The following is a 23,176-nucleotide window of genomic DNA, read 5'->3' as shown; positions in this document are numbered from 1 at the left end:
ACTCCTAAAAGTTGGATGTCCTGTGACTATTTTATGTGGTCTTATGATAATGAGTCTTGTATCTTGAGGAGTATTTCTAAATTCATATGCACAGTAGAGTATTGCTATCTTTATCATAGTTACTTTGGGAAGCTGAGCTCTGTTTTCATATCACATCACTAAATATTTACTAAGCATCTACTACTGTGCCCTGATGCTGTTAAGGTGGAGGCAGAGTTGGAGAATTGTAGTTATGAATCTTCCCTCAAATGTATATTTTTTCTTTATCAATCTCAGTCATTCCCCTTTTACTCCACATGAGCTATGCAGAGGCCCTGAGGTATTACTCATCTCATACCACCCTTAGTGCACCCTGAGATGCCTTTTGTTGTAATAAAGGCCCTCTAGGACCAAAAGTTCTGCTTCTGTGCCAAAGAGGGGTATGGAAATCTCTGGTAGCTCTGGGAACCCTGTGTTGAGCATCCACCCTCCTTCAGTTCCTCATACAGACAGCTGCTTTGAGATCTTATCATCTGTCCGTCATTTCATTAGTTCTGTACCTTCTTGGAATTTGTTCATCATTCCCATCTCTCTTCCACCCAATTTCAGTGAGATCTATCTCTCTTTTCCTTAAAGACACTAACCTACCCAGGATAACTAGCATTCTTTCTGAGCTTTTTTTTTTTTTTTTAAAGATTTTATTTATTTATTTGAGAGAGAGAGAATGAGAGAGAGAGAGAGAGCACATGAGAGGTGGGAGGGTCAGAGGGAGAAGCAGACTCCCTGCCGAGCAGGGAGCCTGATGCGGGACTCGATCCCGGGACTCCAGGATCATGACCTGAGCCGAAGGCAGTCGCTTAACCAACTGAGCCACCCAGGCGCCCCTGAGCTTTTTTTTTTTTTTTTTCTTTAATATTAACTGATAGAAAAGTGTTTGTCTCCAGATGATAGGAAAGATACTTTTTTTCTTTGTGTCATGCAAAAATCCTCAAGGAACATACATTCTAAAGCTCATCTAGGCTCCTGCTTGAAATAGAAGGAGGGAGGAAAGAAAGAAAAAAAGAGAGAAACACACATATCTCGAGTTGTCCTGCTACACAAAGATTAAGACGTGGTTTCTGAGAGCCTCAGTTCCAGTGGGAATGAGTAGTCTATAAAAAAACTGAAGTTTTCTTGTATAATTTTTGTAAAGCTATTTCTGCCATGATTCTTTCTATGCCATCCACTTTTTTCTTTCTTTCTTTTGCTCGCTCCTCCCTTCTTCTCTTTTTATTTTTTTCAGAAAAGGCACAAAATTAGAGTTGGTGACACATGGTTTAGAGTTCTCTTTCCCTCACTTGCTAGTAATAGGATCTTAATCAAGTCACCTTATCTCTCTGCACCTGAGTTTTGTACTTGCAAAAATGGGGATGATGCCACTTGTCCATACTTACAGAACTTTTGTTAGACCAAGTACGAAAACGTAAATGCTTGATAAACTATAAGGTATTGGGCTAATATAAACTTTGTTGATTTAATGCAGAAGAGAGCCAGGTATATCTGTATTCATTCAGTTCCTGCATTTGCCACTTACTAGCTTAGTGTAATTTTTGTTTCTGTATATGTATAAATCTGATAACACCTACTTTGTGGTTGTAAGGAAGAAATAAGATAATTTTTATATATCTCTGTGAAGTAAATGGGTACATTTTATCCCCTTTTCTTAGATGAAACAGTTGAGGCTCAGAGAGTTAAAATAATTTGGTCAGGATTGTACAGGTGAGAAGTGACATTGTCAGAATAAATTCTTGGTATCAAATATGGGTTTCATGTTTTAGATAAATTGTATCAGGTAATTTTAAAGAGAGAGTTCCATGTATATTTGGAACATAACATATACATATGAATACACACACATACATGCAGATGAGACCCATAGAAGCATTGTTTTGTGACACTCAGATTTATTTGTTCTTGTGCATTTGTTCAGTCTTATTTTATCGTCAGCTTGTACAAATTTAAAAATGTGGTCTTATATCAAGTTAATGACCCAGGGAAAGGGAGAGACTAATTGGCTCCCTTTTCAGTTGTAGTGCTGGTTGATTCACAAGACCTACATTGATGAGCAATGTATATTAGAATTTTCAAAATTCTAGTTGATGGCTTCAATAACCTATTGAGCTAGGACATATGATGGGGTTCACTTGTAGTTTTATAAATCCCATGTCTCCCATTTTGCTTTGTGTTACACTTGACTGGTAATAATTATTTTTTTTTTCCTATGGAAACTTCCTTGATTGTCAGTACATCTCCAAGGGCATAATCATGATATATTAAAAAATAATCATGTAAATTATAATCATCATCTTACATTTTCCAGAATATTTTGAATGATGAGGTTTTTTCTTTTTAATTATTGATTGGGACTTTCTTGGCTTGGGATAAGGTAATCATATGCAAATTGTTTTATTTGCTATACTCTTAGTTTAAGTGTAGGATTATAGCAAGACTTGATATTGGGGCATAACAAGAAAGTAATTTATACTTTTGCCTTGGAGAAGTTCTTTGTTTAAATTATGCTAAATAAACCCCTAGCAATTTTAAGACTGAGGTATGGTAAGGTGGGAGATTTTTACCTATTCATAGATACATAAAATAAGTATACAGACTGAGAAAGGAAATTATTCGATCTTGAGATTATAAGTATGTACTCCTAATAACCATGCAAGTAATATGAATGGGGGCCTGGGTGGCTCAGTCGGTTAAGTGTCCGACTCAATCTCAGCTCAGGTTGTGATCTGGGGGTCATGAGTTCGAGCCTCAAGATGGGCTACTTGAAAAATAATAAGAAATTCAAGTGTTCTTTTAACATTATCATTTATAGTGTTGAAAAGAGTGTATAGCCATGTCTTTTGTGCCGACAATGACAGAAGTGCAAGTTTGAGTTGTATTAACATACATGTTAAAAAGCAGTGCTTGCATGTTTTCAGCACATTTACATCTCTCTCATAATTTATATCCCTCCTCTTTTCAGTTTTGATCAGAAGATTTCCTCCATGTTATTCTTCAAATAGCAGGCTAACTTTTTTGAGGACTTGATCAGAGGATGGGACTCAGCATGGTAGCTGGTAGCAAAAAATCAAAGCATACTTGTGTCTTGTTTCTGACCACTCTCCTGGAAATAAGTTGTAGCCTCAGGGCAGGGAAATGTTCAAATCCATTTCAGGAATTTGTCTTCTTGTACAATGTACGCATTAACTTTAAAAAAGTTGTATGTTTAAATATTGTTGATAGTTTGCTCTATGGTATATGTTATTTTTCATAGCATTCAATATTATTGGAATGATTATTTTTATTTTCATAAAGGCAGTGAAACTTATTGAAAGGACACATTAATCTATACTGAGAGTGTGTTTACTTCCCAATCAACCACAATCAATTAACTTTTTCACAAGTATGTTTCTAATGGTCCAGGTCTGGTTTCTTGCCCGACTGAGATCTATTTTCTTTATAGTGTGGCCCAATAAAAGAGCCAAGAAGTAGATTCAAATCCAATTAGCTTTACTGTTTCCCTAGAATGATCTAGACATGAAAAATAGCCACCTCTGTACATCATAACCTGTTGTCCTGGCAAAATTATTACTGGCAGATGTTATATTCTCAAAAGTGTCTTGGTTTATATGAGTAATTATATGTCACCTTACCAATTAGGTAGGTATTGATGGTATCTTCTTTTCTTCTGACTTTCTTTTTCTTTTCAAAGCCTGGGAAATCTAAAAACACTGGAATTTTAAGTGTCTTTCCCAAAGATAGATAGCTACTTTGTGAAAAACCTAGAATTTACTCTAGTTGTTTTGACTTAAGCCTTGAGCCTTTTCCAGTTTAGATTTTTAAGGATTTGTCCTGTGACTATTTATTGTTAGGTATATTCATTCTTTTTCCCTCTCTCTCTCTCCCTCTCTCTCTCTCCTTCTTTCTTTGTATTCTTGAATATCTTCATGTGTCATATAAAGCATTTAGAGAAATCGAGATAAAGTGAGCCATACTAATTATAAGCTATCTCCAAATAATGAGAAATTGTTGGAAATACTATCATCAGCCAGGTGCTGGAAAGCATTAAAAAAGCAAGCAGCATAACACTGTGGCCAGTTTGACCTTTGGAGGAAAATGTAAATTTGTCTTGAATTGGCCAGCCTGTGCCAGAGATTATCATTTTACTGATACTCTGACCATTTCTTTCAGGCTGGTCACTCATAATTGACCCAGGTCTCATGTATAACAAATTGAACTCTAGGCAAACAATTTTAATTGTTTTTCCAATTGCTATCAGCTCTGAAAATCAATATGTGCTTCTAGAAATTAAGGTAGCTAGCAAGAATGTTTTGTTCATGCTAGGTAGTAATTTTCTTTTTTTGTGTTGGCTAGACTTTTCTAGATATGACATTTGGTTCAGGAGGACATACAAGAGCCATTCTACAGAAGGAGTCAGATATTACTCTGTATGCCTTAGACAGAGACCCAACAGCTTATGCAATAGCTGAACAGCTTTCAGAATTGTATCCGTAAGTAATTCTCTTGTATAGTTATTGAATTTTGGTGCTGAGTTTTATACAGCTTGGTTTACCATTTTGGAATTTGTTCTCCCTTGTATGTTGTTATACTTCACTTTGTTAATATTTTCTCCCTTTTTCCCCCTGAAAGAATTAATGTAAATATTGTTTTTAGTACCACTTAAAAAATGATATTACTGCCTTTATCCTTTCTGAATCATAAAAATAAATACAAAAATGACTTATGGCTAAAATTTGAAGATGGGTTGAAATCCGTCCATGAGTAGTATTTTGACAATAGTTTAAAAAATAATTTTTAAAGAATTTATGAGTTACAGTTTCCAAGAATTTACTGAAGCAAATAAGTATGTGAGAATTCTGCAGAATTCATTAGTTCACATACATCAATGTAATGCAGTTCTTGTCTCTGAATTCTTTTTGAAATTCACAAGTAAGTTTAGAGCAATCTATCCCTCAGTCAAGAATTAGGTGAGCTTTCACTGTGGAGCTTTTTAAAAATATAAAATACTGTCTTCATGAGTTGTTAAATCATCTTCCTTTAGAGAAAATTTTGGATTAGTGAATTATGCTATGTTACTAAAAAGTTATCATTCTGAAAAAGGAAAATGTCTTGGAGCTAAGTTGACTACCTACAAATATGTAAAGGGCTATTTTCAGGAATAAGGAATTGTTCTCTCATGCTTCAGCGACTGAAACCAAGAAAATAGATGAGAATTTTAGAGGCAGATTTTGACTTGATGTAAGCGAGAGTTTTTTGCTAGTTGTAACTGTCCAATAATGAAAAGGTCTGTTTGGTGAAGTAGCAAAATTATGACCATTGAAAAGTTTAATCACAGACTAAGGATAGGAAGTTGAATTACTAATCTAGAATAGTCTTTTTCAACCTCTCAGGTCCCAAACACTTTGCAAATCTATCAGTGTGATTAATTCTCCCAATAAAAATTAACTAAATACACCTAGGTTTTTGTTTGCAACATCAGAGGGTTCAGTAGGAATGCCTGAAATCCATTTGACCCCAGGTTATTCTAAGAAAAATATGAGGATATGGTATGATGATGTGATACTTTTTTTTTTTTTTTTTAAACCTGTCTCTTGTCGGGACGCCTGGGTGGCTTGGTTGGTTGAGCGGCTGCCTTCGGCCCAGGTCATGATCCCAAAGTCCTGGGATCGAGTCCCGCATCGGGCTCCTTGCTCGGCAGGGAACCTGCTTCTCCTTCTCTCTCCTTCTGCTTGTGCTCTCTCTGTCAAATAAATAAAATCTTAAAAAAAAAAAAATATTAAACCTGTCTCTTGTCATTCTGCAATGTAACTAAGATGCATCTTCTTTAAGAAGCTCTTGTACTACTAGGGCATTCATGTTTGTGAAACATCTTAGGAGTTCACCTGATTATGACCTGAGTGTTCATAGAATGAGTATAAGTCTCCATTATATTTCACTGTCATAGAAAAACTGGATTTTCTTAGATGATATTATTTCTAAAGGCAATGAGTTCCAATTCAGTTTTTCCAAGGTCTCTTATTCCTTCAAATAGACTCCTTTTCTCAGAAGGAACTTAAAATTTTATCAATTTTATCAGATGTAATTTGTTATCTAACAGGAATCTTGAGACAGTATTCTCTCTTCAGTTTAGAGTTGTAGAAACCATGAGCTTAGGTTAAATGATTTGCTAAAAGGCATATATGACTAAATAGAGATAAAGCTGGGACATGTATTCTCCCCATCACCTAATAATAGTATTTTTTTAATTGAAGTGTAGGTGACATACTATGTTTTATAGTTTCAGGTGTACACAACATTTCTACATATTACTCAATGCTTATCATGGTTAAGTATAGTCAACATCTATCACAATACAGCATTATTACAAATATTGACTCTATTCCCTATGCTGTACTTTTCATCTCTATCACTTATTTATTTTATAACTGAAAGTTTGTACCTCTTAGTCCCCTTCACTGACTTCACCCGTCCTCCCACCCATCTTTCCTCTGGCAACCACTAGTTTGTTCTTTGTTTTTAAGAGTCTGTTTTTGTTTGTTCATTTTTTTTTTTTTAACTTTCAGATTCCTCGCATAAATGAAATCATATATTTGTCTTTATCTGTCTCACTTATTCCACTCAGCATTAATACCCTCTGGTTCCATCCATGTTGTCACAAATGGCAAGATTTCATTCTTTTTTATGGCTGAGTAATATTCCATTGTATGTATATCTTTATTCATCTATCAGTGGACACTTGGGTTGCTTCCATATCTTTGCTATTGTAAATAATGCAGTAAACATAGAGGTGCATATATCTTTTGAAATTAGTTTTTGTTCTGAGTAAATACTCAGCCATGGAATTACTAGATTTTATGGTATTTCTATTTTTAATTTTTTGAGGAACTGCATACTGTTTTCCACAGTGGTTGCACCAATTTACATTCCCACCAAGAGTACAGGAGCATTCTCTTTCTCCACATCCTCCCCAACACTTACTATTTTTTGTCATTTTGATACTAGCCATTCTGACTTCTGTGAGGTGATATCTCATTGTGGTTTTGATTTTCATTTCTCTGATGATTAGTGATGTTGAACATCTTTTCATGTGTCTGTTAGCCCTCTATGTCTTCTGTAGAAAAATATCTTTTCAGGTCTTCTGCCCATTTTTAAATTGGATTGTTTGTTTTTTTGGTGTTGAGTTTTATAAGTACTTTATGTATTTGGATATTAACCCCTTATTGGATATATCATTTGCAAATGTCTTCTCTCATTCAGGAAGTTGCCTTTTTGTTTTGTTGGTGAATTCCTTTGCTGGCAAAAGCTTTTAGTTCTTATCTCTTTGTTGCAGTCCCAATAGTTTATTTTTGCTTTTGTTTCCCTTGCCTGAGGAGACATATCCATAATAAATATGTTGCTAAGGTGAATGTCTAAGAGATTCCTGCCTTTGTTTTCTTTTAGGAGGCTTATGGTTTTAGGTCTCACATTTAGGTCTTTAATCCACCTTGAATTTATTTTTGTGGGTAGTGGTCCGGTTTCATTTTTGGCACACAGCTGTCCAGTTTTCCCAATACCATTTATTGAAAAGACTGTCTTTCCCTCATGGTGTATTTTTTACCTCCTATGTGATAGATAATTGACCAGATAATCATGGGTTTATTTCTGGAGTCTCTGTTCTGTTCCAGTGAGCTATATGTGTCTATTTTTGTGCCAGTACCATACTCTTTTTATTACTGTAGCTTTGTACTATATCTCGAAATATGAGATGATGATTCCTTTGGCTTTGTTCTTCTTTTTCAAGCCTAATAACCTCATTTTATTAAGTTTTATACTACCTTGACTCAAATCTTATTGAAACTTTTTTTAGTTCATCGGTAAGATAATTCTTTGCCAAGTATAATAAATTAGTTAAGGAACAATAGAATAATCAAAATAAGGCAAGAAGAAGGGATTAATATGGATAAAAACCAGAATCAAAGAAACTGAAAAGAAGAAAGAATAAAGAAGTTCCAAGTGATCATTCTTTGAAAATAGCAAAATTCCTTTACAGCCTGATTATTAAGGGAAAAAAAATGATCAAAAACATATGATTAAGATTGAGGAGGACACCAGCTATAGACACAAGATAAGTTAATCATAAGATAATACAACCATAATTCTGTGGTAACATGTGAAACCTCAATGAAATGAATAATGTCTTAGGAAATATAAATTATTAAAATTGAATAATTATAAAACTTTAATAGGCCATTACCAGAAAAGAGATAAGAAAGGTAATTAGAGTACATAGAACAATGCACCATGACTAGATTTGTAATTGTTACCTAGCTTTTAAAAAATAGGGAAGAGTGGGGCGCCTGGGTGGCTCAGTCGTTAAGTGTCTGCCTTCGGCTCAGGTCATGATCCCAGGGTCCTGGGATCGAGCCCCGCATTGGGCTCCCTGCTCGGCGGGAAGCCTGCTTCTCCCTCTCCCACTCCCCCTGCCTGTGTTCCCTCTCTCGCTGTGTCTCTCTCTGTCAAATAAATAAATAAAATCTTTAAAAAAAAATAAAATAAATAAAAAATAGGGAAGAGCATTGTCTTTTATGCTATTCTTGATCATGGTAAGTATGTAAAGCTTTTTCAGTTCACTTTATATTGAATCTAGCATAGTTTTATACTTAATCCTGCTAGAAGTAGTATAAAAGAAAAAAAAAGTCTAACCTCACTGAAGAATATAAATGCAAAATTCAAAAGGAAATACTAGTGTATCTAATTCATGTATCATTTAGTTAAAAGAATAATACCTATGGCCTAATTAAAAGAATAATACCTAATAATACCTAAAGAATACAGAGATGCCTCCAGGTCAGACAGCCAATCAATGACAGATTGATAAGCATGACTATAATCAGCTAGCTATTCTTATTAAAATCTCTATGTTAAACAGGAATATAAGTAAACTACTTAAATGTAAAATATCCTATTATCGAAGGACAAACAGTAATTATTTTCCCAAAAGGTGAAATACTATAACAATTTAAGTCAAAATCAGGATGTAAATATGGATTAGCTTCTATAAATATTACAATCAGTATTTTTGGAAGTTCTGGCATATAGAAGTAAGAAACTGGTTAAAATATTCTTCTTGTGATGATTTGACCAAAAGACTTGTAGAATTAATAAGATGATACAATAAGATGGTTAGATAGAAATTTAAAAAATATACTCAAGTAAATACTTGAAAAGGGAAATATGAAAAAAAATCCATTCTCAAAAAAGTACCTAACACTATATAGAATATTTAGTAGTAAATTTAACAAGAAAGGCACAGTTTCAAATTAAAAAAAATAAAACTTTATAATTTTATTAAAGGACATACAAGATCAAACAGAAGAGAAAACATTTGTTTTGGTGTAGTACAAATTAATATTATAAAAAAAGGTCAATTCTCAAATTTAATGTACTTCCAGGAATTATCTTAATTGATTTAACTTTAACTGATGTATGCTTGTTCGGTAATTTATATAATATGATGTTAAATATATATGGCTGGGGGAGTGACAAGATCTTTTGGGGGAAATAAAAAAGTGAGGGGAAACTTGCCTTACCAGATGTCAGATCATACTGTAAAATCACTATAATTATATCAGTATAATACTGGCACGAGAAAAGTAGATTAGTGGAAGACAGAATCCAGATACAGATTCAACAATATAATAGATATATACTATACTATAAAATAATTTAATGGCAGGTGAAGATATTTCAATTCTTTGAGAAAATAATGCATTCTTAAATAAATGGTGTTGGTACAATGCTCATTGAACTTGAAGAACATAAAATGGACCCCTATTTTCAGTCAGATTCAAAAATAACTTCCAGATAGAGTAAAAATATATAAAAAATTGAAAAAAAATTTTATAAGAAAATTGAAGGGATTATATAGAAAATCTAAGTGTAAGAAAGTTTCTTAATCAAGGCTACAAATCACAAATATATAAAATTAAATATTAGAAATATCTAATATTTTATAAAATTTTAGAAGTATATGGCAAGAATAATATGGTATATTTTCCAAACAGTTAATTTGGAAAAAGAAATATTAGTAACATAGGGAATAGGAACAGGATTGACATTCTAGGGAAGGAAAATACTGTTTTCCTCTACCCTCCTAAGTTCTCAGCTGGAGCAGATGCACAAGAGAAAATGCATACACATTTATTTAAGTTTTATGTGACATAGAAGCCTCCATAAGGAAGTGAAGACCCTAAAACATGGTTACACCTGATTATTTCTATATTAGGTTTGATGAAGAGTGGAAAGTTATGGAAAAGTATGATAGGACAAATGTTATGAGCTAAATGTAGTAAACTGTGGGAAACTTAGCAAGCCCCATTCATTCAAATTCTTCTTCCCTTTGTCTTGAGAGATAACAAGGCTTCTTTCCTCTGCATATAGGAGGGCATCTCTCACATTGGGTCTGATGACCTGCTTCAGGAGAGGCTCAGCAAGTTCTTCCTTTATGTGCTGTTTCTCAAATTCCTTCAGTTTAAAATATTCAGTAGCCCAAGGTGCTGTATTTTGAGGTAGCATGACTGGAACCCCATCAATATTTATCATGTAGGAAGAGTTCTTCCAAAATTGGTAACACAACAAAATCCAATTTGGAAAATGAGCAAAAAGTATGGAAGGGTCATTTGTAGAAGATTAAGGTATGAAAAGATGCTCAACATCAATAGCAGTGATGAGGGAAATGAAATGAAAATAATAATGGTTAATGCTTTACATTTATCAGACTGGAGAGACAGAATAATTTTGAAAGTGAGGATATGGGGAAAAGGATATTCATCCATTTCTTGTGAGCATCTTTTACTATTGAGAAAATACATAACATGCTTAGAATCTATCTCATCTAAGTAAAAGAATCAATATCTAAGGAAGCATATCTTTAGAGTTATCACAGACTTTGTATATGCATTGTTTGTATATATAATCATGGAGAACTTGAGAAAGAAGGAATTAGTTGTGGAGGGAGGTATGGAGAAAGGGAAAACTGCTGAAAAAAGACAAACCCAGAGATTGTACATCTCTGCATAATATGGAAAGAAAATGCCAAGCAGTGCTGTATATTATTTATGAATACGTACATATGTAGTTGTAGTATAAGAATATACATGAGATAGAAAAACACAAATTTGGCCTAGGGATTATTTCTGGGGATGATGGATGGATGGATGGTTGGTTGGAAGAATGGACGGATTGGATGATTATCTTCTTAAAAATACATGTGTAATTACAACTTGTAGTAAGGTGAACAATAAAGGAAACATTTTGTCATTTCAGTGTGTCTTTTGAGGAAATATACTAATTTCTTTCTTTCATTTATTTATTTTGCTGTTGTCAAAGAGGAGCTTATGCTTCTGAAAAATTCCGTGTTCTTGACTCTCAAAATGAAGTCAAAAATAGAAACTAACATTTTCATGGAAAACTAAGAAATTCATAGGAAGGCTGAATTTTACACTAACCCATTTTAGGTCTTTCAAAAAAGATGACATGTTGTTTGAAAACTGAAACTTTCCCCTGTTGCCTCTGAAGACTGTAAGAGAGAAAACACATTTAAATTGGAGCAGTACTTTTGCCACAGTGGAAGATGGATGTTGGAAGACAGTTTTTTAAAAAATATATTTTTTCTAAATTCGGGAATAAAATGTGCTCCCTATACTGAGTTTGGAGACTATAGACATATATGAGGAAAAAAATAAAAATCATAATTGATTCTATCATTTGACTGTGATTTTAAGATTATAAAAAATATAAAACTATTATTTTCAACAGTTTATAAAAGTAGAGAGCTCTTTGGAATAAATTTATAATATACAGAAAAATATAAAGAAAAAATTAAACATAATTCCATCACCTTTATCAATAGTGATGATTTTGTGTTATTTCATTCCATCTTCTTAATTATCAATATTTCATTATATGTACTATTTCTTGTTTGTACTTTCTTGGGTATTTTTGCTTTTTATACTTCTAAAGTGTTAGAATATATTGGTCAAGTTTAAACATTTTGATCAGTTATATTAATATAATTAATATAGAAAGAATTGACATATTTATTCTGCATCCCAAACCAGAAGCATGATACATTTTTTCATTTATTACAGTATTCTGTGTTTCTCATTAATATTTTCTTTTTTCTTTCCTTTTTAAAAAAATATTTATTTATCTCAGAGAGAGGGAGAGAATGAGGACACATGTGCAAGCTGGGGGAAGGGCAGAGGGAAAGGGAGAGAATGAATCCCCAAGCAGACTCCCCGCTAGGAGCAGAGCTCAACACTGGGCTCTATCCCAGCACTCTGAGATCATGACCTGAGCTGAAATCAAGAGTTGGATGCTTAACCGACTGAGCCACCCAGGCACCCCTTAATATATTTTCTTGATTAAAATGATAAAATACAGAAAAGCCTGAGAAGAAAATTAAAATAACACTTAATCCCTGCACCAGTGTTGTTTGGTATATTTCTTTCCTAATCATTTTGGTTATATATGTTTATGCATTCAATATGCATAAGTATATATTTTATAAATTTTGATTATACTTATACATTATCAGGTATATTAATACATGCAGATTAATATATATAATTACTTCTTTTTATTATCACATTCATATTTCATTAAATTGTCTTAAGAATAATTTTGTTGGTTGTGGAGTATTTCCTTCATGTAATTATTACTTAATTTACAAGAATTCTAATTCTACTATTGTCTTATCCATGTCCATATTACTGCTATTTTAAATCTTTCTATGCTATATTATTTTAGATGCCTTTCTGTAAACAACGAATACCAGATGTATTTTTTGTAAACAAATCTGAGTATGTTTTCTGTAAAAGGATAATTAATTCAGGATATGCTTGCACTCTTTCTATGTCACCTTGTTTAATATTTTTCTATTTTTGTGGTTTATTGAAATTTTCTTTGGCTTTTAAAATTTATTTTGTCCCTGCGTACTTACTTAGTTTCCCTTTTCTCTACCAATTTTGATGACATACCTTTTATTTTTTCATTTACTACTAGCTGATGTTAGTGTTTGTTTTTTTTTTAAGATTGTATTTATTTGAGAGAGAGAGAGTGAGAGGAGAGAGAGAGCATGAGTCAGGGGGAGGTGCAAAGGGAGAGGAAAAAAGACTCCCCGGCTCCATCCCAGGACCCTGGGATCATGATCGGAGCTGAAGGCAGATGCTTAACTAACTGAGCTACCCAAGGGACCCTGATATTAGTGTTTTTTTAAGATTAAATGTATTTAAACAATTTTTTTTTGTTAAGTATACAGAAGAAAATAATATTCCCATTTTTATTTTACTTTTTTTTCCTATCCCACTGCTTGTCTTTTAAAGTATTATCTTGGATTTATTCATTAATATCTACTGTGGTAATTATTAGCATTTGCACTGTTTGGCGTCATATCTAAAATAATTATTTATACTTCAATCCGTTTATTTCATTGCACTCCACTAGCCTGTTTTTTTTTTTTAAGATTTATTGATCTATTTGAGAGAGGAAAAGAGAGAGTATGCGTATATGTGTGCACAAGTGCGGGGAGGGGCAGAGGGAAAGAATATCCAAGCAGACTTCTGATGAGCTGGTAACCCCCCAAGGGGGCTTGATCTCAGGGCCCATGAGATCAGGACCTGAGTTGAAACTAAGAGTCCAGCACTTAATAGACTGAGCCACCCGGGCACCCCACCACTAGCCGTTTTATACAACAAGTCCTATTTTGAGTTCATGTAGGCTCCTATCTCAGTCAAGTGATTACATCTTTAAGTAGTTTTGCTAGAAATATGAAAAGGAGAAACATCTCTGCCTTTGTCTACAGAGACTGTGTTATTCATGCTTTCATACATGGGTAATAGTTTGATTTAGTATAGCATTTTGGGCATTTTATGGGTATTATTATTTTTCTTCTGACATGTAGTGTTGTGGAGAAGTCTGAGGTCAACTCAGTTTCTTTTTTCCCCTCTGAGGTAGAGTTTCTCATTCTCCCCACCAGGCTGGATGCTTACTAGAAATATTTCTTGACTATTATTGATATTCACAAATTTCCACTAAGAGATATTACTAATTGGTCTCTTTTCATTAATTTTCCGTGTACTCTGTGAACAGTTTTGGCCTGTGGATCAGATCTTTTCTCTACGAAGGAGTTATTGTGTTAGTTAGACCCCACTTATTTTCCACTTTCTAACCTTTGAGCACTTCTTATTTTTTGGTTGGAGTTGTATTATTTGTCTGCATGACCTTAATCTCCTCTCAGTGTTTTTTGCTACTTTTCCTTTGCCTCAGTAATCTAGGAAATCTCCTCACGGTTATTCTCTGTTACAGATTTGGGTTTCTACAGTGTTGATTGTGATTTTAATTGACTCTTGTTCAAGTTTTAATTCAGGTGTTAGAAATTATCTTTCCCTGTAACCATATTCAATTGGTTGATCTCCTCTTTTCTGCCAATTCCTTTTTATTTCCTCTCGTTTTGTCATCTCATTTTTATGTCTTATTTAATAGCCAGCAGACTTTTATTGAAATTTATGGAATCCAATTCTGTGTTTTGTAACAAATCTTTTTCTTTTTTTAAAGATTTTATTTATTTATTTGACAGAGGGAGGCACAGAGAGAGAGGGAACACAAGCAGGGGGAGTGGTAGAGGGAGAAGCAGGCTTCCTGTGGAGCAAGCAGCCCGATGCAGAGCCTGATGCGGAGCTCGATCCCAGGACCCTGGGATCATGACCTGAGCCGAAGGCAGATGCTTAACGACTGAGCCACCAAGGTGCCCCGTAACAAATCTTTCAAAAGTATGCTTTTGGTCTTTATCTTGAGTACAAAGTTTTCCTTTTCTCGTCCAGGATCTTTTCATAGGCCCCATCTTGGTCATGTATTTATGTGTGTAGTTTTTACTGTTTGCATAGGGTTTTTTTTTTTTTTGACCTGCTCATTGTTCCATTATGTGGAGCTAGAATCTTCACTTCAGATTTTAAGCTAGAAAATTACTTGAGGTACGTGGTCTCACTACAAATACTTAAACATTTTGCAGTCCTTTCCTAGGATCTGCCAATAGGAAGAGAATTCTATTTTCTTATTCTTGCTGGAGAACACAGTTCATAAAAGCTACTGCTCCCATAATCTATTATTTCTGTGGGTTTTCCAGTCTTCCCATTCTAGAGAGATTCTTCATATCTAGGGTACCTGTTGACAGAACCTATTCATTTCTGCCCTTGATATTATTACATTATATGAATTGTAATTCCTAAATAGGTGTAATAATAAAGGTATTTGTGCCTGGATATGAAGAAGTGGCAGGGTAAAATGGTCCAATTAGCCTCAGAGTATTCCTGTCTACACAGTTTAAATAATCCCTTCAGGGGCTTTTTTGTGTTTCCAAGGCAATGGGTATGAATGGAACATTCTTAACTTTTTAACTGAGTGTTTCCACTGCCTTGAATCAGACTCTAGTCTTACCTTTGGTAAGAAGAGATATTTTTCCTGAATTCTGCTCCATTTTTGAGGAACATTTTTAGTTAATACTAATTTGAACATCCATTGTTTTGTTTGCTTTTAGAGAAGATTAAATAGGTATCAATAGCTGGCCTTCATTTTTTGAATTAAAGTTTGTTCCATGGTCATTAAATGGAGCGTTACAGGGATGCCTGGGTGGCTCAGTTGGTTAAGCATCCAACTCTCGGTTTCGGCTCAGGTCATGATCTTGGGGTTGTGGCATCAAGCCCCGTGTAGGGTTCAGTGCTTAGCGTGGAGTCTGCTTGAGATTCTGTCTCTCTCCCTCTCTCCCTTCTGCTCATCCTTTCTCTCTCTCTCTCAAATAAAGATCTTTTAAAAAATTGGGTGAGTTGCAAGTATATTTACTTGTATGACATGATCTATTCTAAATTACCCATAATATTTCTTCTAAGTTGTATAGTCTGTTCTGTGGCACTTGCAGTTTACCATTTATCTTTTCTTCCTTTTAAGTCACCATTTCTTATTTTTGGTTAAATTCACACAGGAAACCAGTGCAAAGGCAAAGGGCAAAGGCAAATCTAGACCTCATGGCTTCGGGCTTGCTGCTTGTGTTCGTTCTTTCTACCACTCTGCAATATAGAAGAATATACTAAAAGTAATTTAGTCATATCCTCTAGCAGAGCCAATATTCATACCTGGGCATTTTGTCTGCAGGGCCAGTGTAAAAATCATGTAAAGGAATACACTATCTTAAACAGCCCTATCCACCTAAGATTTAGATTTAGATACGAGACACAGCTGTTATTAATCTTACTAACTATAGGAGGTCAGTTCTGCTATGCACCGTCAAAGTGAAAGAATTTTTATAAATATAAACAAGCATAAAAAAAGCAACTTGGAAAAATTAACTAGACCATTTTGAACTATTGCTGATGGTCTGTCACTATTTTCACTATTTTTGGCAGTATAATCATTACTAAAATGAGATCTTATATTTGCCCCACTGAGTACTATTAAATATAACTATAATATATATAAATATAAATATAACCTGGGGGGCTTTTAAAAGTTCCAGAGGAGATTTTAATGTACAGATAAGATTAAGCGCCATTTCTGGTATACTAAACATTTAGTTCCAAAGCTTGTGAAAACATGTATTGTACATAGTAGTTTTGGAGCAGTCTGGCTGTTCTCGTGGTTCCAGGGGGAATGAGGACATAGTCCATGCCTTCACAGAGCTCATGATGTAAACGGAAAATAGATAGGAAAAGATAATTTCACTGTTATTTAATTGCAGTTGCGATTATGGCCAAGAATGACTACAGTATGTTCTAGGAGCAGTATGTTCTAGTCTAGTCTAGAATATCTAGAAACTTACCTGAGTACGTGAATTTAAGACAGGACCTGAAGGATGAGTGACTGTTAGCCAGGTGAAGAGGGAGGGATGATGGAGCAAGAGTGAGCATTTATAGTAGAGAGAACAGAATATTCAAAGATCTTTAGTGGGAAAGAGAATGTCAGTGAAGGAACAGTGTGAATGGATGAGAGAGAGGTGGAGTGGATAGAGAGATAAACTAGAGCCAGATCATACAACGCCTTGTTAAGGATTTTGGACTTTAAGAGTGATGGGAAGGTACCAACGTGCTGAAACAGGAAACTGACATGATCACATTTGCATTTTTAACAGATTATTCTGCCTGAAAAATATGGGTAAAATCAGAAAAGAATTAGTGAGAACAGTTAAAAAGCTAGGCATTTCCACTCTATATGAAAGCTGGTAGCGGCTGGGCCTTGAAGATTTCCTTTCTCTGATCATCTTATTAGAAATTGTACTTTGCTCTGATTGTCCGTGGCTTCCCATTTTAATGGGATTCTAAGAGATTAAAAGACTTCATTCCAAGGTAAAATTATGTCGCATGCTTATAGGTGAAATTTAAGTTAATATTGTGATATTAAATTTTAAAAGAGTGTTCAAGAATTCCCACTCATCTGACTTGGCCAATATAGGGTAGAAGACAAAGAATGAGTAAATTCAATCCTGCATGTTCCCAAGTCCTACAGAGTATTTGCATTCTCACAAAAGACTTTCAGTAATTAGCTTTCCTCCAGAATCTGTCCCACCTCTTATTTTTCCTCTCTAAGGGAACAGCACCACCTGGGAAACATACATTTTTATTGGGTGAATGAACCCAGGCACTAGTTCTACTTAACCATTACTTTTCCCTCGCCCCTTGTGTCTAATCAGCAGTAAGGGTCTTTCAGTTCTACCTCAAGACTTGGCAACTTTAATAGCTGACCTCCCTTTTTTCCTTTTTCACCACAGAGCTCTGAAACATGCTGCTTTTTTTGAATTCCAGCTCTGCCGTTTACTTGCTGTAAAACCTTGGATACATTGCTTAACCTCCCTTTCCCTCAGTTTCCTCAGCTTTAAGATGGGGATAATAATAGTACCCACCTCCTAGGAATGTGGTAAGGGTTAGACTTAGAACACTGTTTAGTATGTCCTTTTAGTGAGTCATGAAGTCTTTTTATTGGGTCTTGATCAACATTTATGGAATGGAATAGAAAAGAATAGGAAATACAGTATATCACATGAAGTTAAATTTAAGTATTGTTTTCAATGAAATATGTATGTATATGTATTGATATATTTGTGTGTGTATATATATATACACATACATATACACATATTGTATTTTTTTATTTTAAAATTTTTATTTAATTCCAATTAGTTAACATACAGTGTAATATTAGTTTCAGGAGTACATGATAGTGATTCAACAATTCCATACATCACCCAGTGCTCATCACGACAAATGCACTTCTTAATCCCCATTACCTATTTAAATACATATTGTATTTTTGTATATGGGATTGCAGTGAAACCATATTTTTGACTATGTATCTTGATTAAAATTTTTTGAAAACGTTCCTCTGTGGCTACATTCCACATATTCACATTGTGTACTAAATATTCACTCAAGACAGAAACTCTAATGCATATCCATATCCCTAGAACCTGGCTCTGTGCTTGAAATATATATGGAAGCTAACAAGGGTTTGTTTATGGTTCACACAAAAAGAAACCAGTGGTATGGAGGGCAGTTAAACGTTTTAGGATCCTGTTGTTTGGAAAGCCCAATTTGCCTAGAGAATTAGAACCCCTGAAAACTTCCATCCCTTAACCTGTACTTTGCCCAACTGTATTGCCATGAATGAGATAGGATATAAGATATTAGACACTGACTCCGAAGAAAGGAATAATGTTTCAAAATAAGAGATAAAGTATGATGTCTGTAATCAAAACACTTATAAAGTATGACAGAAAGTTAACTTTTCTTCTGACTTGGAACTAGAAGAGTACCCTGAAGAAGGGATGATGAACAGGCTGAGAAAGGTACCTTATCCTAAGTTGACTAAATGAATTGCTTTTCTCCATTTTTTAAGGCAACTCTTAATCTTCTGAATTCTTATCAGGTGTACTGGATAATCTCCATCTGTCCCTAGACTCTCCCTCCACCCTTGTCCACATTGAATCCCAGAAGATAACTTTTTTATGGATTTATCAACAAGCTTCTTTGTCTAGCTTTTGGTTGAGGTCAGCAAACGGGAGGCACTGGCAGGAAATGAGAGGGCAGAGAAGAGTGAGGTCAGAGTGTGCGTCAGCAGTGGCCACACTCCTCTTCAGAGATCATTGTTCATAGGGCTCCTAACAGATGCATCTCTGGCTCTTTGGGATTTCACTTGTCCCTCCTTGTCCTTGCCTTTTCACCTCTTAGCTCAGGCTGCTTCTCATATCCCTTTTGACTCTACTTAACCTAGTCATACTTTTGTAAATAGTCTCTTCATTAAACTTTTTCTAGTTATCCCTGCTTGGATGTGCTATTTTTTTCTTACAAGAAACTACAGATTTACAAGGTCTGTGACCCTTCTTTATCTCTGGATCCTCCTTCTGTGGTCTCATGTGGATTTGACTTATGACAAATGTCCATCTCCACTGGTGGAGAAAGAGTCTAGATTTTGGAATCAATCAGTCCTGGTTTGGAGTCTTATTTCTGCTTTTTATATAAGTGACCTAAACTTTCTGAAGTTTATTTCATCCCTAAAATGAGGTACTATTTATACCTCATGGTGTGTTATGAGGATTAAATAAAATTATGCAATTAAATTGTTTAGCTTAAAATTATTTAATAAATGTTAGCTATTGTTGCTTTGTTATAACTGTTATATAAGATAATATATAATTATACTAATAATTATTGCCATTACAGAGTATGGCAAGTTTCTTTGGCATATATGAAGATGATGACTGGCTTTTATTTCCTGTCTTTGCCTGCTTGGTTCCTTAACATGCACAGATCAGAGTTGGTCTAAGATTTCAGGTGTGGGACACTCATCCAGCTTTCCTCACCTTGCAGTGTCTGGAATCTGTCTTTTATTACAGACTCATTATCAGTGTAAATACTGAAGACTATGTCACAGTTCCAAACACTGCTTCACTGAGCTGTATCATTGTCTTTCTTTTTACCTCCAGGCCCCCCAGACTTACTTTTTATTGATTGTGATTTCTCTTATCAATTCTTGGCTTCAGGCTAAAATAATGAATGCCATCAAACAATAAGAAGACACCTTTTCTATGTATCTCTGTCCTTTGGCTCTCTCCTTCTATATTCATATGCTGCTGCCTTCCCAAAAGCTACTTTTTCCTCATTTAAGAAGGTTAAGGTTTTCCAGCCTTTAATTTTTAGTCCCTTCTTGTTCTGAAACCTGAAAATTCTGAGAGGCTGTTTCCTGAGTCCTCTTCATTACTTTTAGATTTAAGTTCTTATTGTTTATTATTTAGCTCATTACTGGCATGGAGAGACAAAGTCTGCAAGTGTTTATTTCAAATAAAATCTTTGGTTTTTGTTTTCTGACATTACAAACTTAACTCTAGGTCTGTATAATTAACACCCATTCCCAAGTGGTCTTATGGATTAATTTCTTCACTTAGAATATTTGACTTAAAGGTTTACAAAGCTGATTCATGGAAGTCAACATGTATATTTGAAATGCAAATCCTGTTTCATGTTATGATAACTATGAGAAAATGAATTACCTCTTCACAAACTTAAGATAATCCATTTTTATTGCCTACGTCATTTGAACATATCCATATGGTACCAGGATGAGAATAGCAGTTTGTTCAGCACAAGAATGACTATACCTAGAAAGACTTCATTTATTTTATCTTGGGTAAATAATACATATTTAGAGACATATTTTATTACATATGAGAAAATTTTAGTAAAACCCTTTATGTTTGGGCTTCTGAGATATTAAAAGAATGAAAACAATAGTTGTATTTTCTCTAACATCATAAACTAATTAAATCAAAATAAGTTTGCTATAATTTATGTATAATTCTCCTGTTCTCTACACCCCCACTTTTGTCTGATATTTAAAGTAAAACTGAGACAAACAGCTGCTAGATTAGATTATCTACTTTTGTATTTTATTCTTGTTTCCTGAGAGAATGCAATCTAAATTTAATACACAATTCAACATTCATTTTAGTGCCTGCTGAGTATAAGGAAATAGGCTTGGCATGGGGAATGCTCAGAAACCCCAAGATAAGGTCTCTGTACCATGAGAGGGTTCATTATCTAATACATAGACAGGTAAACCAATAATGAGATCAGTTAGATAAATCTCTTGGAAGGGAAAATACCAAATGTATTCTAAGTCCAAATTTCAATTATTTTTGGAATATCTATTATTTTCCTTAGTATTATTTGTTATTCATTTAATGAACTTCAAGAAACCCTATTTTGGGGTAGATATTAAACCACATTCTGGGAATACAGCTGGATAAAAAGAGCAATATAATCCCTTCCTACTTTATCAAGAGTGACAGATATTAAATAGGTGTTTACAATAGAGAGCAAAGAGGGTCAGGACCCAGAAGTATTAGATATTACAGAAATAAACCGGTTTTTAAAAAGATTTATTTATTTATTTATTTTTAGAGAGAGAGCACACACGCTCAGGGGGAGGGGCAAAGGGAGAAGGACAGAGAGAGAATCTCAAGTAGACTCCCTGCTGAGTGCAGAGCCCTACGTGGGACTTGATCCCACGACCCTGAGATCATGACCTGAGTTGAAACCAAGAGTTGGGCATTCAACCGACTGAGCCACCCAGGGCCCCAGAAATAAGCTTTCATATCATGGAAGAACTGATTCTATGTTATTTAAATAAAATACCATTACTGCAAATATTTATGAAAAGGAGGAGTACTCATTACATAACATATTATGGATACTTCATAGGGACAAGTAAAATGTCTGTAATAACTAGATCAAGTTAAATGAGCTATTCAAGTAATACTTATATATAGTAGGCTTTACTCCATGGTAAAATTCTTACTGTTTTTCAATGATGAACCATAGCTTTCCAGGTAAAGTTAAACTTTCTGGCTTACCACGGGGGGCTACTGAGGATTTGGCCTCTGTCTTTTCTGTAGACTCATGTCCTATGATTCCATACCAGTTTCTTCTACCCTCTGTGAAATACTAAACTACTTTTACATAAACTCATCATGTTGTGTCATATTTCAGGTCTACATGCTGTTCATTTACCTGGAGCATTATTTATCCTGCTTATCTTTCAAGACTAAGCACTATGGCCTCTGGGAGCTCACCAGTGACTCTCCCAGTTTGATTTAATGTCCCTTTTTTGTTCACCATCATACCCCGTGCAACTTTTGTCCAAGTTCTTAACGCTATTCTCTTGGTTTACTTCCATATATTATAGGCTCCTTAAAATATGGTTCTATTGTACCTGACTTCGTATCTTCCAAATTCTGTAGTAGATCGCGTAAGTACTTGATTAATATGGATGGATGGAGAAATGAATGGGTGATGATTTTCCATTATCTGTATCAAATATGTGAAAGTCAAAATTAGATATAATTTGCTGAGTTTATCTTGCTTACCATTTCACAGTGTAAATAGAACCCTTCTAAATCTCCAAACCACTGTTTGAAATAATGCTATTCTAGATCTAGGTTCTATGGAGAATTAAATGGCTAAGTGCAGATTCATCTACTCACTAAATACTTATTAAGAAATATTAGGAGATAGACTCTGATTGGATATACTTTACAATGACCTAAGAGCCCTTACTACGTTTTACTGTGGAGAAACTAGTTATCACTTCTGTTTCCATTTGAAGTCCTGCACATTCAGGGAACCGATATGGAAATATATATATTCCCATTACAAAAAGGTGTTTAGATACCATATGTTCTAAGAAATTTTATTCCCTTTTCTAGTAATGCTAGTCTGTTTTCCTTTCACTGAAACTGAAAAATTCAGATTTATGATGTCAAATTCCTAAGATAAAATTAATAATTTCTTTTAAAGGAAAAAAAGGTCAATACTACATGACATTAAATAATCATGTAATAATTAAAGATATCAGGATGCACAGAATAATTTAGAAAATACTTTTTGTATTAACATCCTTACTTATTTTGTATCTTGAAGAATTATTTTTCATATAAGCAGGTATATTAAAAGGAACATATTGTGTACAGTGTGCAGGCTCAGTGTAGGACTTTCTGCACTAAAATTTTGCAATGATATTGGTTAATTGCTAGATTTCAGGCACCTTTCTAACCTTCTTTTTAGTGGGT

The 23,176-nt window shown here is 34.3% G+C and overlaps 1 protein-coding gene across 2 annotated transcripts in view; it reads left to right on the top strand.

The window, feature by feature from the left end:
- The window catches only part of METTL15 (methyltransferase like 15), a 186,186-nt gene that overhangs the window by 78,058 nt on the left and 84,952 nt on the right, over positions 1-23,176 (top strand). For both annotated transcript variants that reach the window (XM_021685883.1, XM_021685884.1), the window contains exon 2: positions 4,384-4,520. In XM_021685883.1, coding sequence (XP_021541558.1) covers positions 4,384-4,520 — 137 coding nt within the window. The remainder of the gene's footprint in view (positions 1-4,383; positions 4,521-23,176) is intronic.

This window comes from Neomonachus schauinslandi, chromosome 11 (genome assembly GCF_002201575.2).
Source record: "Neomonachus schauinslandi chromosome 11, ASM220157v2, whole genome shotgun sequence".
Classification (NCBI taxonomy): Eukaryota; Metazoa; Chordata; class Mammalia; order Carnivora; family Phocidae; genus Neomonachus; species Neomonachus schauinslandi.
This window is presented reverse-complemented; position numbering and strand designations above follow the sequence as displayed.